This window comes from Chamaea fasciata, unplaced genomic scaffold, assembly GCF_029207755.1.
Source record: "Chamaea fasciata isolate MVZ Bird 193981 ecotype frontalis unplaced genomic scaffold, bChaFas1.0.hap1 SCAF_10, whole genome shotgun sequence".
In the NCBI taxonomy this organism is placed as follows: domain Eukaryota; kingdom Metazoa; phylum Chordata; class Aves; order Passeriformes; family Sylviidae; genus Chamaea; species Chamaea fasciata.
The window spans coordinates 10,576,286-10,592,609 of record NW_027094095.1 but is presented as its reverse complement, the minus strand read 5'-3'; the positions used below and the strand labels follow the sequence as shown (position 1 = coordinate 10,592,609).

The 16,324-nt window shown below is 49.1% G+C and overlaps 1 protein-coding gene across 1 annotated transcript; it reads right to left on the bottom strand.

Moving 5' to 3' along the window:
* Nucleotides 1-557: 557 nt before the first annotated feature.
* On the bottom strand, nucleotides 558-12,064 carry LHX9 (LIM homeobox 9). Its single transcript, XM_066193103.1, is given in 7 exon segments — nucleotides 558-815; nucleotides 1,972-2,174; nucleotides 7,500-7,855; nucleotides 8,610-8,812; nucleotides 10,512-10,630; nucleotides 11,835-11,868; nucleotides 11,870-12,064. Coding segments are annotated over 7 exon segments (1,368 nt in total).
* Between the last annotated feature and the right edge of the window lie 4,260 nt (nucleotides 12,065-16,324).

Here is a 16,324-nt window from a genome sequence, read left to right as displayed (position 1 = left end):
TTTTCAACATTTAAAAAATAAATAGTACAAAACTTTTGGATGCATTATGAAAATAAAATTAAATTTGGGGTTCTTAAATGCTGTAAGTGAACATACAATCCTGAAGCAGCATTCTTTTGGTGATAATTAAAATTGTTTTTATCTGGTTATCAGGGAGGAATAGAATCCTCTTTGTTTTCGGGGTGGGGGGGGTAAACAATCAAATTTTTTCAAGGTTCTGGAAATAAGTAACATACAATTTTAAGAGGCACTTATTAGAATGAATCATCACCTTCTCTTCAGTCAGATAAAATTGATTGATAAATTAAAGAATTAATTGATAAAATTAAAGAATTTGAGTACAATTTACCAACAATAAATGTTCATTTATTATAGCAACATATTACTTCAAACTCATTTGCCAGGTGGCTGCAGATGCTACACATCAAGCTGTTTATTTTCCCAAATATTTTGTGGGTTTGTTTGTTTTTTTAAATGCTTGAAAATAATAATAATAATAATAATAATTAATAATAATAATAATAATGAAGAGTAAGTATTTAAAAAAAAATGAACTGTTAGAAAAGGTTCGTTAAGGTAGTTTGTGAGGGGCTCCCGGATTCGTGGCTGTCCAAGTTAGAGGTCACTGATGTCACTACAGTGATAGTGGGATTGGTCAGGTCTGTTAAAGTGGTCGCAGTGCCGGGTGGAGTGAGTGCGCCGCTGTCTGCTGAGGGCGGTGCCGGGAGCGAGGTGCCGTCAGCTTTATCGACACCCCCATTCTCCTGCCGCAAAAGGTTCCTTCTGAATTTGGCTCTTGCGTTTTGAAACCAAACCTGCAAACCAATCCCAATGGATTTCTTTACCGATGCTTGTTTCGCTTTGCTTATTTTTGTCTTTGTTCTTGCTTTTTTAAATTCATTTGTGATGTTTGATTTTGTGTGGCACATCACCTAAGTCGTTCTATGGCTTTTCTTGCTACTGGTGGTACTGACTCTCTGTGTACAGGCCCAGTGCTACAGATGCTTACAGCCCTCAGAGAGCAGCCTCGAGAAAAATCTGCTCACTCACTTACCCAAAGAAAGCAACTCTTGATGGCCATGTAGTGTTTCTTGGGTTGGGTAGCTTTGGGGTCAAGACACATAAAGATTGAGGCAAAGGGTGAGTGAGCAAATTTTTGCCAAGGCTGAAAGCTTGCCTTGATTAGTTGAAAAGGCTGAAGAGGAAGGAGGGGTAATTACACCATCCCTGTCTTACAGATTGTTGATATGGGTCATCTAGTCTTTCTGTTCTGTAAGGTTCACTGGCAGTGTTTGAGGTGACATGTAACACAGACAAGGAATTGCCGCTAATAGATTCTCCTTCTACCTCACTCGCTGCCCTTCTTTGGCACTCTGCGTGTAATACACACCTCGTTTTAACTTCACTGAGCTATAACAGACCATATAGGGATTTTTTACATAATTTGCTAGGCTGTCCTTCACAGGGAAGTGCCTTCTGACTATGCAGGCCCTTAAGGAAAACAGTTGTCTAACAAGCATTGAGAGGGGGAGCCAGCTGGTCCTGGAGGATCATATTGGTCAAAGCTTGCTTCAAACACATCAGGGATCTGCTTACTGAGGGGCCACATTCACTCCTGCAGGGGAGCCCAAAGGCTTCACCCGTAAAATCAGTACATTTGCCATCTCTGTCCTTAGTGCAGTCACCACAGAGAGACCACTGACCCCAGGATATCTACTGTGTGGGTGGACTCTGAAGACATTTTCCTCAGAGGATGCAGCTAATCATAAACCACAGCTTGGTGTTTAGCTGCCTTGGGGCAGAAAGGCACACATTGGGCACTTCTGCCACATAATACCATACCCCTCTGCACACCCACTAGGGACACACCCAGCAAAAGTATTTCTATGTATATTGTTATTGTTACACATAAGGGAAAGGCTGTTGACTAGCAGGGCAAAATTCTGTCAAGCCTGTGACGTGGCTTCTTACCTGCAGAACTCTCTTGGTCAGGCCTGTTTTCTGGGCAAGCTGCTTGAGGTCCTTGGCATCTGGATTGTGGTTGATAGCAAAGTAGGACTTCATGGTACGAAGCTGGTGGTGTTTGAAGGAGGTACGCATGCGCTTTGTTTTCTGGGATGGGGGATAAGGCTGCTGGTCTCTGTCCAGGTGATCTGCCTCATTCTCATTACAACCTGTTGAATAAACAAAGTGGAACAAGCAGTTGGTGGCCATGCATCATGTAGGATAAATGAATCAAGGCAAAAATCTTGAGTAACAAAAAGGAAGGAAGGAAGGAAGGAAGGAAGGAAGGAAGGAAGGAAGGAAGGAAGGAAGGAAGGAAGGAAGGAAGGAAGGAAGGAAGGAAGGAAGGAAGGAAGGAAGGAAGGAAGGAAGGAAGGAAGGAAGGAAGGAAGGAAGGAAGGAAGGAAGGAAGGAAGGAAGGAAGGAAGGAAGGAAGGAAGGAAGGAAGGACAAGGATAAGTACAGATGTGAAAATTAATGAGACAAAAGAGATCCAGAATATTATCATTTCCTATCCTTATAACATGCTGTGTGCCCCAGGCCTGTACCTACTAAGGACAGACTTAGAAAGTTTTCTCTCCTTTGGCATTTATTTCAAACAAGTCTTTTCCCTGTGGTGATGGTTTTGCTTTGGGCGCTCAAAGAGTCATTTGAAATCTCATTCAGATTTTGAAATCTTACTCATTGAAACATTCTTAGCTTGAGAGAAGAGTAAAGGTCAAACCAGCGTTTTGAATGTTCCTGAGCTTTTCTCCCAAAACACAAGCACCTATAAAAAGAGATGTACAGCAGGAAAGTTTGTTATGACAGTTCATCAAGAAAGCTGAGTTTTTTGCTGATAAAATAAATGCTTTTGGACTTTGCCTGGGAGTCTATATGAACTGCTCGAAGCCCTTCATCTGTAAAACATTTCCAGGAAGCACTTGCATCAAGACTTGATCCAGTCTCCCAGTCCCAAATCAGCAGTAGGTCTTAGTTCGTACTGGTTTAGGACATTTCTACAAGCGAGCAGCTTGTAGGGCCTTAAAACTTGAAGAGTTTCTCTGCTTTCCCTGATTCAGTATTTTCAAAGTGTCTATGAAAGATAAGTTTGTTTCAGATTACACTTTTAGGGGTGTGAATTGTTCACAAGAGTTGCAGCTGTTTGGAGATGGTGACATCACTACTTCATATTGGAGAAAGAAATTACAGTATTAGCAAAAAGAAAAGTAAGAAACGCATCTGTGCTTTTCTTTTCAGCTTACATGAAAGGGTTAGCAATTTCTAGGCTCTCATTTTATAAGGATAGTTCAGTCACAAAGGAGAAAATTAATGGTGTCATCATAGCAGGGAATATTAATTAAAGAAGAGTTAATTAAAAATGTTTCAGAATGTCTATAAATTAGAGTGAGTTTCATTAGTTGCTCTTTTTGATTTTTGAACTGCATTCCAATAGTTACTGGATTATTTACAAGGCCTAGCTGATTCCCATTCCTAATTGAGAGAGAGAGAGAGAGAAGAAAAAGAGGGAAAGTACACAATACAGAGAGACTGATGTCGGCAGTGCTGAAAACAGAGGCAAAGCAACTTGAAACCACAACAAAAAAAAGCTTCTTGAAGGTGTTTTCTCTTTTGAATTATAAGACAAGTCAACATGAACAGATGCTGGCAAGACAAGACTTTGACAGAAAATCAGGTGAATATTTAATTATAGCTAGCTTTGCTCCTAGTCTTGGTAAGAGGTGTATATCTGTACTTTCAAACAAAGTAAGCTGACACTTCTGAAAAGACCAGGAGTTGAAAGTTGCCTTAAAAACAATTTCAGACCAGATTTGGATTGTATTTACTATTTGTTTTCACAAGCAATCACACTGCCTTCAGTCAAACTGCGTGGGCTGTAACTTATGAGCTGACATAAATCACAGTAGCAGAATTCAGTCCTCAGGTTTTACTTCAGAGTTGCAATCTGCTTGATTGTGTTGCTTTCCTTGGGCTGCTCAGGCTTAAACAGCAGCAGCACAAACTTCCTCAGGCTCCTCTGTCCTGCTAACTGCATTTGTTTCTGTCCTTTTTCTCTTCCTTTTTCTTTGTCAGTGGTCTATTTTATTTTGGGGTTTTTTGTTGGGTTTTTTTTTTTTTAAGAGAAAATGAGACGAGGGCTCCAAGTATCTTCAGACAATCCTGGTTTATACAATGACTACAGCTCACTCTCTGTTTTACACACTGTTGTGTGGTTTGGCCACATCATAGAGCAGAGTCTTAGACTATCTCCTGGAGAGCTAAGGGAAAGCACAAAGTCAGGCAAGACACTGCTCATTTCTTTACAGTGGGATTGGAGGGTTGTTTAATTTTTGCTTTCAAAAGAGCTAGAACAGTTTGCTTCTTATTGTCAAGAATTCTTCAAGTAAACTTTTCATAGTTTTTCACACACACACACAGATAATGAAATAAAGTAAACAGCTTTTTGAGGAACAGATGTGTAAATTATTTTCCTAGGGAAATCTTCTTCACTGTCTCATTTCTATATCCTCTAAGCTATAAGTCAACACAGTTTTCCTCAAAATACATGTTAATGATATGATATAAGATGTAATATAGAGAAAGCCTTGAATGTTTTAAGTACTTTTGAATAGTTACTTCCATTTTTCACATTAATTCCAGGCAGCTCGCAAGTATGAACGACTTCTACCTAATAACATTTTGAGTTATTTATTGTTGTGTTTCCACTTTACAACCAAGGAGCTGTGAAAAAGAAATTAAACTAGCAAACAAAATACAGAATAGAAGAGCTGTTGCAGATTCTGCAGCAGAGTCTGATTTTCCATTCTGGACCAGGGTTCAGCTCCCCTGAAACATCATAATGTGCACGCAAATCTAAGCCAGGGCCTGCTGGATGGCTGTGAATAAGCACACGCTCATGCTCAGCTGGGCGAAGCTCTTGGCTCCACCGGAGTTTCGTTTTTAAAGCTCGGGGTCGTTTTCCATAATGGCTTGGCACATGGCACGGACACGGCGGCTGGGATTGTTCGGGAAGGTGTTCGGCTTACTGGGGAGGTCACAGCCGCGGTGGCCCCAGCGCCGGAGTGCCGCGAGTGAGGAGCTGCGGGCGCGGCTCGCTGCGCTCTGGCGTGGGAGCGGTGTGCGGGGCAGGGCTGTCCCCGGCCGGGGCTCCGCGCCGCGACATCCCCTCGGGGCGACAGGGCGGCACACCGGGACACGGCCCCACACCGCCCGCCAGCCGCGGCCGGGAGCTGGGGGCCCGCAGCTCCCTCGGAAGGCGGCAGCCGTGCATCCGACATTTAATTTCTGCGGACTGCTTGCACTTTGTAAATGATTACGTGCAAGAGCAGTTACTGAGTCACAGGGCAGAGAACGAAAAATGTGTGTAGGGAAGTGGCTGCCAATTAGTTAGAGACTTTTTTCCCCCCTCTCTCAAGAAGCGATTTCATCTCCTGTAACTCATTTCGTAGCTGTTTTAGATTCGCTTTCCTCCCCCTGGCTCTAGAGCACAGTGGGTCAATGGGCTGGAGCCGTTTGCACTGGATGCACGGCTCGGCTGCAAACTTTCTCGAGACCATGTGTCATCCCTAGACGAAGCTAGATAATGCTTATAAAAAAATTAAATCACGGCCCTAACAGAAGAGGTTTCTCAGCCATCTAGCCTGAGTCCAAAGCATCAGAGCGTTTGTTGATTTGGTTTGTTCTTTTTTCTCTCCGTTGCCCGGAGGATTCTGTGAGTTCTCAATGCAATGAGCTGTATTTTCATAATGGGTGGTGGTTTAAATCTGATTTGGAGTCAGTGGTACATCTTATACGGCCCGTTGTTGTAAAGTAGGGAAGTTTTAAGACCAGCACACAAAAATAATGTCAGCGTTTGCAAAAAATGTCTCTCCTGAGTCCTGATCTGAAGTTTAAGGGGAGCTTTATCATATCCGCAACTCTTCATCTTACCATAACTTCTGATTCTAATTTTAACGCTAAATTGTCCCTAGAATTATTTCCCTTTAGGAATCTGGGGCTTCGGGTGATGCTATGTGGACCAGAGAGAGACCAGAGCAGAGCGCGGGCGCACGGGAAAGCCACCATTGGAAGCTGGGGCTGAATGAATCCTGGCTGCGCTACAGGTTCCCTTTTCTTTAGCAGCTTTCAGGATTGATTGGAAGCCGCTCCGTAGCCAGGGATTCCAATGTCATCTTCAATTAACAAGGAACAATTAGCGCAGTGATTACCCTGGCTCCAAGGTCTACGCATCAGAGGAGATGAAATCGCCTTGCACAGCTCCCCGGTTCCCAGCTAAAGCCCGTTTCACGAGCGGCCCCAGAGGAGGTGCCGGGGGAGGGGTGGGGAGGGCACGGGGGCGGTGGAAGATTCCTTCTGGATCTCAGTGGCAGCGGGTTGAACTTAGTGCAGGGGAGAGAGCCCCGGGCCGAGAGCGGGGCACTTTTACCGACCCGCGATTGTCGGAAGGGGAGGCCCTGACCCCTCTCCCGGCTCTCCGGCAGGGCCAGCGGCCCGCAGCCCTGGGGCCGGAGCCCCCGGCTCCCTGCCCCAGCCGGCGCTGCTCCGCGCTTCACGGGGAAGCACACTCCTGCTTTCCACAGCTTTCTTTTCTCTATTACCGTCCATGGCAATCTTAAGTTTCCCTAAAACAATTTTGGAGTTGAGAGTCTGCTAACTCGTATTTACCCTTACTGCTTTCGTCTTTCATCTAATATAACTTTGCCTCAACTGCTTGGTCATACCTGAAACTTCTTTACTTCTGGCCGCTAGGACTGTTTATACACGGTTTGAGTACTCAAGTGACTGGAGTTAGAGAGGATATTTAATACAGGGCAACACTTGTTCCTTTCCTACTGTTGAGAGAACAGAAACCATTCTCCTTAATTATATTTTTAGGGTTTAATTACAGGGAACAACATTTATTCGTTGACCTCTTGTACAGTTTGATCATTTATGTGTCAGTAAAACAGAATTTTTCAGCCTGAAGAATTAATCGCTACAAATTCAATATAAAAATCTAGTTATATGCATACTACATTGGCATTGCAGGAACCATATACCGTAACTTTTATTCTATTTTTTCTGATTCCTTTGGTTACTCCTAATTTGAGGTTTAAGTGGTGAAATGCTTTCAGCTAATCAAATCAAATATAAATAATGATAACTGTATCCTGAGATTCCTACAGAAGAAAAGCTATGTGGTTTTGGGGTTGGGTTGGTTTGTTGGGTTGGGGGTTTTTTTTCTTTCTTTCTTTCTTTTTTTTTCTATTTTGTCTTTACCCTGGGAAGTGGCTACGTTTGGGTGTTTGACATTAATAGGCAAAGACAGCCTTTGAGGAGGGCTGCTGTTAGCTTTCCTGCAAACGCTCCAACCCTCAGAGGGCTGTTTGTTTGATTTTCCAATGGTTAAGCAAGATTTGGCCTGGCTGAGTCACTCACGCACTGCCTGGCTGAGGGGAAGCCCGAGAACGCTCTGTTCGGGGGAGCGGGACGCAGACTCAGCATGTGTTTCCCACCTGAGTTGTAGCTGACGATGTCCACTCCCAAGGCAGGGCTCTTTCTTTTCCTGGGCCTCCCCTTCTGGACCGTGCCAGTGCCGTTGAAGTAAGGCAGGGCCAGCCCTCCGCTCTTAGCAGCCAGCTCGGTGTAGCTCAGCTGGGGGGGGTATTCTCCTTGCAAAAGCGACTCGAAGTGGGCCCTGCAGTAAACCAGGTTGTCCTTCATGCCAAAGTGATCGCCCGTGGTCAGAGTCTTGTTGCAGGTGGTGCAGGTGAAGCAGCTCAGGTGATAAACCGATTCCCTGGCTCTCATGACCATTTCAGAGGCTGAGATCCCAAGGTGGCAGCGGGCACATCTCTGCACGGAGAACCTTCTGAAGGAAACAGAAAAGTGGGCATCAACTAGAACGGCAAAGGCAGAGCTTGCCCAGGTGCCTCCCGCCTTCCCTGCCGGCCACGTGAGGGAGCCTGTCCCCGCCAGGGTCGCGCCCCCCCGGCCCCAGGACGGCCCGTGACACCGGCTGTGGCCCCTGGCCCGCCTGGTGTCGGCACAGCCTCAGGGAGCCGGCCCTGAGGTCCCGGGGGGAGCGGCCCACACTCCCCGCCGAGCTGACCTATTCTCCCAGGATTTTGGCGAAGGCCCTGCCGCTGCCCGTGAGTACGGGCCCGGGAGGGCCGGAGCGGGGGGAATCGGTCCCCGGTCTCCTGGCGTTCCTGTCAAGACGAGAAGAGCCGCGGGGCGCTGGCCAGCGGGACAGCGGTAACACACGGAAAAGCGGCGGCCGCTCCCCGGGCCCGGCCGCGGGGCTGGGCGGGGCGGAGGGCTCCGGCCCTCGGGAAAACCGGCAAGCTGCGGGCAAAGGGGAATTTCGGTCGGGTCTTTACGGAGGGAAACCGCCGAGCAGCGGGAGAGCCTTCGCCTGTTTGTGCACCGCCACACATGCTCAGTCAGCGCGTCCCCTGACGGGCCCGTTCAGTTCTGAAAAGTGCGAGACTTTTCTGAGGGGACTATGGAATCGCTGACTGCAAAAAGCTACCTTTGAAAGCCCGTGTGGAGAAAAGAGCGTTTTGGTTCACAGTGCCTTTTGAGGGGATGTGTTTTGAACCCATGAGGACTGATTGCTGTACCTGTAGTAATCCTCCTTGCAGTAAATACTGCCGTCCTTGGCAAAGCAGGTGAGTTCTGACTCCAAAGCCAGTTTACATTCACAGCACTTAAGACACCTGAGGTGCCATTGTTTGTCAACAGCCAGCAGGTAATATCTGTCTGAGATCTTCCCTCCACAACCAGCACACAAAGCAGGCTTCTCGGGGCTCATGGGGGGCATGTTCTGCAAAACAACCACACCACAAGGGATGAGACAGGGAGAGAAAGACAGGCAGGCAGGCCGGGCTGGGGACGGGTCCTGCGCAGGGCCTGGGGCTCGTACAAAGGCACGGCTCTCTGGGACAAAACTCCTGGCTCCCGGCGGGAAGTTTAAGGGGGAACCGGCACCATCCCCGCTAGTAAAGTGTTCACCGTGATTCACAGTAAACCTCTCCCAACGATCCCATGTCATTTCAAAATGTGAAAGCAACGGATTAGGCCGCAATAAGAAAAGCAGAGCCCATTATTTTCTGAGGTTCTGAACTTAAAGTCTGAGGCTTCCCCAGTTTTTTAGCATTTTAATCTTTAAAGCACTCCACAAGAACAGCATTTTAAAGTAGAAAAATACCGGTTTGCTGTTCCTAAAGTTTATGGCAAAGGGTTCAGGTTTGCACTCATTCTCTGGCAAATTTTCACCCGTTTTTAAACGAGCCGCAACCGCGTCTCTAAAGAAATATAGGCCTTTTAAAACAGGAGTAAGAGAAAGGAGACAGGTGGATGGTGTAAAGAGCAGCGAGTATGAACGCTCACCAGCCCGGCCAGGAAAGTGGGCAGAAAGGTGGCACGGGCTGGTTTCAGCTCAAACCAGCATCTTTTTGTCAGTAAACTTGTGCGAGTTCCCATTGATCTGCTCCCCACGAGGAGTGCCGCTCGGGACAAAGGGAGACGGAGGGACGGCGGAGACAAAAGCTCGGCTGTGAAACTTGGGGCAGCTTTTGCTGATGAAGTAACAGGGGAAAAAAATCCCAAACTTCTTGTTCTAAAGTCGCAACTGTTTTAAAGTGGCAATTCCGCATTCATTTTTCAATCTGAAATTGTGTTCCTCGTCCGCCCCCTTTCCTTTCTAGCAATTGAAAGGTAAGTTAAACGTACATTGGAAATCCTCATGTAACAAAGCATGAGTTTATCTAAGAGAGAGGGTAAAGGACCCTCTTGCCCAAAACCTTAAAGCAGTTTTTCAGGCCGTTACTTTGTGTGCAGAGCCTTGTGCGCGATCGGCGGAAGCCCTACAAGTTGGAGAAAGGGAGATCTCGCTTTGCACAAAGCCCAGCGTGACACTCGGTTTCTCCGCCAACCCTTAGTACATCTCTGAAGACTTTGGTCCTTTTGACTAAGGAAAGAGGAGATGTTACTTTCTAAGCAAAGTAGTCGGCTGGCGTAACACTCAGAGAGAGTGGTGCCTCTGTATCAATCACACGCTTCAGACCAAAGACAGTTACGAAAAGTAAGCAGTAGCGGTTTGAGGTTTAATTTAGGAGGTGCCAGAAGCACAGAATAAAAGTAAAGCACACCTCGGGAGCTCCAGCTGCAGCCCTGCTCGCAGGGGCAGAGCGGCCGCAGGCAGCCGAGCGGGGGCAAAAGGCTGCTCCACCGCAAGGGCTGAAACCCCGTCGCTGTTAAGATTTAGAACAGTTTCCCCGTTACTCCAGAGAGCACACGCAGCGACATGGATTATAAAAATGTATAACCGAGCCTGGCCAGCACAGCACCCAGCGTTACGGATGGGTTTACAGGGAGCCTCGGAAGGGGTTCCACAAGCAAGGGGTGACAGGGAAGGGATAGAAGGAAGCAGCGTCTTTCTCTTCCCCAAAGTCAGGGTCTGTCCCGATGCGGGTCCATGCTTGCAGGGATTCCCTTGCAAAGAGCGCCAGCTCCTTTCTTACCGTATCTCGGCCGTTCATCTGTCCCCCTTTGGCCAGGCGGGACTCGGTCTTGGATCGCCTCTCCATCTCCTCCATGATTCCTTGGATGTGGCCTCCGGAGATCCCGTGGAAAAGCATGGCTGGGGGACGGAAAGGACAAGTATTTTCTTCTGCTCTGCACCCCACTATTTCCATATACAGACCCCAGAGTCTTTAGATCATCCAAAATGTTTACACCGAGGAGCACAGCACAGGAAGGGAGGTTGCAATAGGAGCTTCTCTTTGCGCAAGCACTGAGGGCTTCCTGAAGATGTGCAGAAAACAAACAAGGGGGAGAAAATGTAATAATAATTAGTTTAAAAAATAAAATAATAAAAGTGAGCTAAAGGATCTGTTACTGTTCTGGAGAGCTGGGGCTTCTGACTGGAGAGACTTGGACCTGGGGCAGTAGAATCAGTCGGTAAAGGATATAGTTTTGAATACAAAGAAAGCAAAAAAGAAGTGCTATTTTCAGCAGTCCCTGGTTGCTTTAAAGTTCCCAGTGCCTGTAGGTTGGATTTGGGACTGCTGCTTTCCGGAGCTCTGTCCAATTTGTTAAGAGACTAAAGCCAGCCCATTTTTGATAATTTAGTAGGAGGAGTTCTCTCCCTTGAGCTGCCACTGATTTTTATTCAGACAACAAAGACCTGTCATACTCCTCTCAACCCCTAGTGATGGGCAAGCAGTGACAAACATTACGGTCGGGGCTGTGGGTGGGGTGGGATTTATTACCTCCCCCAAACACGGAGTCCCGGGAGTTGGCGGCGACGGCGCCTGGCGAGGGGCAGGGTGGCCCGGGGCCGCGCTAACCCCCCGGGGCCCCCGCTCCCCCCGGGCCGCGCCGCGGGAATCTCCGTTCGGCCGCCGCTCGGGCTGGCCCCGCCGTGCCTGGCTCCGCCGCGGGAACGGGAGAAGGAAGAGGAGCACCGGTGCCGGGCAGCCGGGGCTGAACGGAGCGGCCGGAGCGCTCCTCCTGCCCCGGGCCCGCGAAGGGGTGCTGAGGCGAGGGGAGCCGCGGAGGCAGGGTCGGCCCGGGCAGTTCGAGCGCTTCCCGGGCCGCTGCCCGCGCTGCTGCCCCGCGGAGGTCCCGCCCGTACCCGCAGCAGGATGCGGCCCCTCCGCGGGAACTCCGCGGGGCCAGCCCCGGCCGGCCGGGGACGCCCTGGAGGGACTCTCTCCCCTCGCTCTCTCCCCGGGCGCGGACTGCGAGCGATCATTGTGTCCAGGGAACCGGGCGATGCATTCCTTCCTGGCTAATCTCTCTGCCCGCTCTCCCTCCCCTCCTTTCCCCGTTTTCCTACTTACTTTTCACACCACTCTTCCTTGCCTTTCCCTGAAAACAGCTGCCGGCTGTTTCCTGACACCTCGATCCCTACTGAAGGATCTTCCTGGCGGCAGTCCTGCGCTCCCTGCTCCCTGGGGGACACTCCGCTCCAAACCCTAGCGCGACTAGTGAAAGAAGTCCCCCAGCCCCCACTTCCTCTCCAAAGCATCCCAGAGACATCCTCAGGGGCTCCTCGAGTCACCTCTTCCATGTAACCCAAGATTCAGGCAGCCAGTTTCCTCCCCACTCTTTCCCCCTAAGTAGCTAAAATTAATGTTATTTGCAGATTGAATGTTGTTACATTCCTCCGAGTGCCAGAATACAGCTCATAAAACACAATTTCACACAAAGATGAAGTCAATCAAGTGAAATAAGCCGGGATTTTTTTTTCTCTGTTGGCACACTAGACCCTGGACAGCAGGGCTGCTATTTACTGTAAGTAATGTAATTAGCCCTTTTGGATGGAAATCAATGTGTTGTATATATATGTGTGTGTTTTAATAAGGGAGTAATAGCTATAAAACCAACGAGACTCAAAAAGGGCTGAGGGAATCTCCCTTAAAAAGGGCAGATCCCTCCAGAAACCGTAGTCTTCTGCAGAGCACTCCCGGACTGGGAAAAAAACCCCAAAACATCTGTGTGTGGGGAAGGAGGAGGAAAAGATAGGCTTTTCTTGGAGAAAACAAGTCAATTAGCACAATACGACATCAGGAAAAATAAACAAGGTGATTTAGTCCGGGACACGGGAGCTGTTCGCTCGGGATCCCCAATTCTCCTCCACCCCCTCCTTCCCGTCGCCGCTCCGCTTCGCCCCGGCTGCTCGGGAAGGCGGACGGAGCTGCTTCCCTCTCGCCCCCAGCCCCGCCGGGGAACGGGAGCGCGGCCCGGGCCAGCCCGGCTGCGGGGCCGGCGGCTTTGTCGAGCGGCCCGGGAGGAAGGAAGGGTAGGGAAGGGAGGGGCGGCGGCGCTGCGGGCGGGGGCGAACCCCTGTGCGGGAGGAATCGCCCCGCTCGGCCCGCGCCCGGCAGGTACCGCCGGCGTGCGCCCGCCTGGCTCGGGGAATCGCAGCGGTGGCTGTCGACAGAGGTCAAAAAATCTCCCCTAGAAACAAGTTTATTTCTAATCGTTGCAATATAGTCTTTGCGCTCTACACAGGCACGTTTAGGGTTTGCTCTGGGTGTTTTCCCTTCGAAGGAAATTTTTCTGTAGTTCCCTCCAGTTATGTTGTCGGGGTAACTCACCCTGCTTCTGTTTCGTGTTGCATGTGCTCTCCTGGAAATGGTCTGCATTTCCCGTGGCGCTCGGGTTGCCAGATACCCTGGCGTGTGCCAGGCAGGACCCTGGCCGAGCCCCGCCCGCCCCGGCCGACCCCGCAGACCCCTCTCGGAAGCGCCGCCGCCGTCCCGCTGTGACCGTGTCCCTGCCGGGCTGAGGACCGTCAAACTCATCGTGCTCGCCGGCAGCGGGGAGAGGAGGGGTCTGGGACCAGCCGCCGGCTGCCGCTGGGCCCAGTCACCTCGGGTGCTAAAGCGGGGATCCTGTGCCCCCCGAGCAGGTTGTGCCCCCTCCTCGTGTGCCCCGGGTGCGGGCGCCGCTGCCCTCTCCACCCGCTCATCTCGTGTTCGCTGTCTCGGGCTCACAGAAACGCTCTGCAGGTGCGGCGTCAAAGCATCGGTCCAAGGCAGAGACACGGAAAATATTGCTTGCTAAATTTCCGTCTCTACCTTAGCTCGACGGCGCCGTTAGGAGTAATTGGGCAGACTCATAACAAAACTCAGAAATGACTGAGCCTCCTCCGGTTGGACACACTTAATTAATTAGAGGGTCCTTTCTTTCTGCTCCATCAGGTACGGTTAAGGATACGCTACTAGCTACTGCTGCTCCAGTAAAGGAGGCCAGGGGTTTCCAAGGCGTTTTCTGATTAACATTCTAATGCTGGCAGACCACTTCTTACCTAAAGGGACACTAAAAGTTTGTTGCTAGCATCAAACGTGACTTCTCCGTTTCCAAAAGGCCTGTAGGAGATCAAGGTAAATCTATTTCAATGTTCCTGAGATCTCGTTCCTCGCTGTGAACTGGAGCTCCGCTGCTCTAAGGCAGACTGGTAGCGAGAGGTTGCCATTATAGCACGAGGGATTCCGTACAGTTTTGCTGGCTTGCTTGGGGGGTGGGGGAGAGAAAAGCTCACAAAGAACACGACAGGGAACCTAAAATCCAAATCTACGCGCCTGTCCCTCATGAATCCATCGGCATTAGCACTTTGCCTGTGAACGGCAGTTTCTCATCGCAGGGCGCTTTTATCTCCTTTTGCCGTAGCATTTGGGGAAGAATATCTGATGTGCAATATTCAGAATATTTTAGTAACGTGACAGGCGCTCTCGGTCTTTTTCCTTTCTGTAAGGCTCTACCCGAGCTCCCCAAGCTAATGGGGGGCTGAGGGGGAGAATGAGGGATCGCTGTGGAGATTTCCACAGGTACAGCGTTTGCCTGCCCACGCAGGGCTGGAGAGCTCCCGCGGACATCCCGCTGGCCCGGCTGCAGCCCCTGCCCGCAGCTCCGCGGGCGCTGCCCGGAGCCCCTTCCACCTTCACAATTACCGTGTGCCCTGGGAAGATTTCAGCGTGCGGTCACTGGGATCCGCTGTGCCACCGAGCCCGCGCTCTCCCTGGCCACGGGCTACGGGCTAAAGCCCATCACAGCGTGAACCATCTTGTGCTTAGTTCGGAGGATTTAGGACAAGGTCTATATGCAAATTAATAATTGACCAGCAGTAATTAGGAGAAAGGGGAGGGTGTTCAGGCGGGGGGTGGGGGTGGGGAGGAGGAGGTGTTCTTTGAGGAGTAATGGTCTGGATTTCGCCTGCCGCGTTTGAGGCCGTGGCGTGTCCGTCTGCAGGCACAGGGCACTGCCCGGGCCAGCCGCCTCCCGCCCCGGAGGGCACCAGAGCTTCACACCCTCTCCGTCAGCACCTGAACTTTTCAAGACACTTCCAGTTTAATCATTTCCAGAAATTTAAAGCGCGTAGTAATAACAGCAACAGGATTACGATCCTGTTGCCTGCGAGTCGGGTGGTTAAAGCCGGGTCTATTTTTAAATCCTAACGCTATTTTCTGCTCTACGAGCTTGTGGTGGAGTACAGTGCTATTTAATGATCAGCCTCATCTCTTTGTAAAGTCCGCGGGCACTGCAACCAATCTAGACACAAAGAAGGGAAATCTGAATAGAATTACATGTCTTGGTGGTGGCACTAAATGTAGCTAATATTAGTTTCAGTATTCAAATAGGTTGCGTTTTATTTTATTTCAATTTTTAAAAATATTTTTCTCTTTTTTTAAGCCCGACATTATTTAAAATTCCACTTCGGAGTCAGATACAACATATTTTACCGTCACCATCTTTCTCCTCCCCGAGTCCTCTGAGTGTTCCGCACAGCAACTTTCGGATCGCTGTGTTAGGAACATGTTAAAGCCGGAGCATCGCGGGCAGAGTCGGGCACCAGCCCCTCTCCTCCCCTGCCAGGCTGCGGGGGCTGGCGGTGCGAGGGACACGAGCGCAGGGTGTCTTTCACCGCAACCGGCGTCGGATTAAACCCCCCAAACCTTCAATGTGCTTGTACCTCCCGCTAATCTGAAAACATGTCAATTAAGACACGTATTCATTTGCTTAGAGAGATGATATTTCAATAAGAAACAACTAGGTGCTTTGCATAGTAATCCCAAACATATATCTCCATAGCCAAGCGCTGTGACTGACCACAAACAAGTGATCATGCAGCCAGAAGAAAGCAGGAGAGGCGGATTATTGTCTAACACGAAACTGTTCACCGCCCAGGACCTCAGCACTGTCAGCTCCATAGTTGTCTGGTATCAACTGTAATCGTATTTGCACTCTGCTTGTAATTAAGCCATTGGAAATTATCATATTTTGCTGCTTTTGAAAAGGATTCCTTTACAGACTGGATTACAGACAGGTGAAAGGAGCCATTCCATTAAAAAAAAAGATAAAATTGAATGAAGCACAAAAGAAGGGGCTTTTTTTTTTTTTTTAATTGAGCTGAAAGGTTCAGCCTTCTCAAGCTGAGCTATTTTTCCAGATTAAAACATAGATGCATGAAATGTTATTTGCGAATACACCTGGGGAAAGTACCGTTCTGTGTTGTTAAAAAAAAAAAAAAATCCCAACCAAACAATCAACACCACGACGCCAAAGAAACACCCTGCAAATTACATCCGTGAGGTCCAAATAGCTGCATTGCTAGCACAGACTCATGCAGGAGCTTACCTTGAGACCTTAGAAGCTTCTTCCAAAATTGTACCCTCCTTAATGAGTGATGAGGGATGGGTTTTGAAAGGAGAAGAGACGCAATGATCTAACCAGTAGATGGAGGTTGTTCCTTGCTCCTAGCAGAGGATCCCTATGTTAATTAAAATAAACAAGCTGCTTGATGGAAAGATTTTTTTTCTCCCTTCTC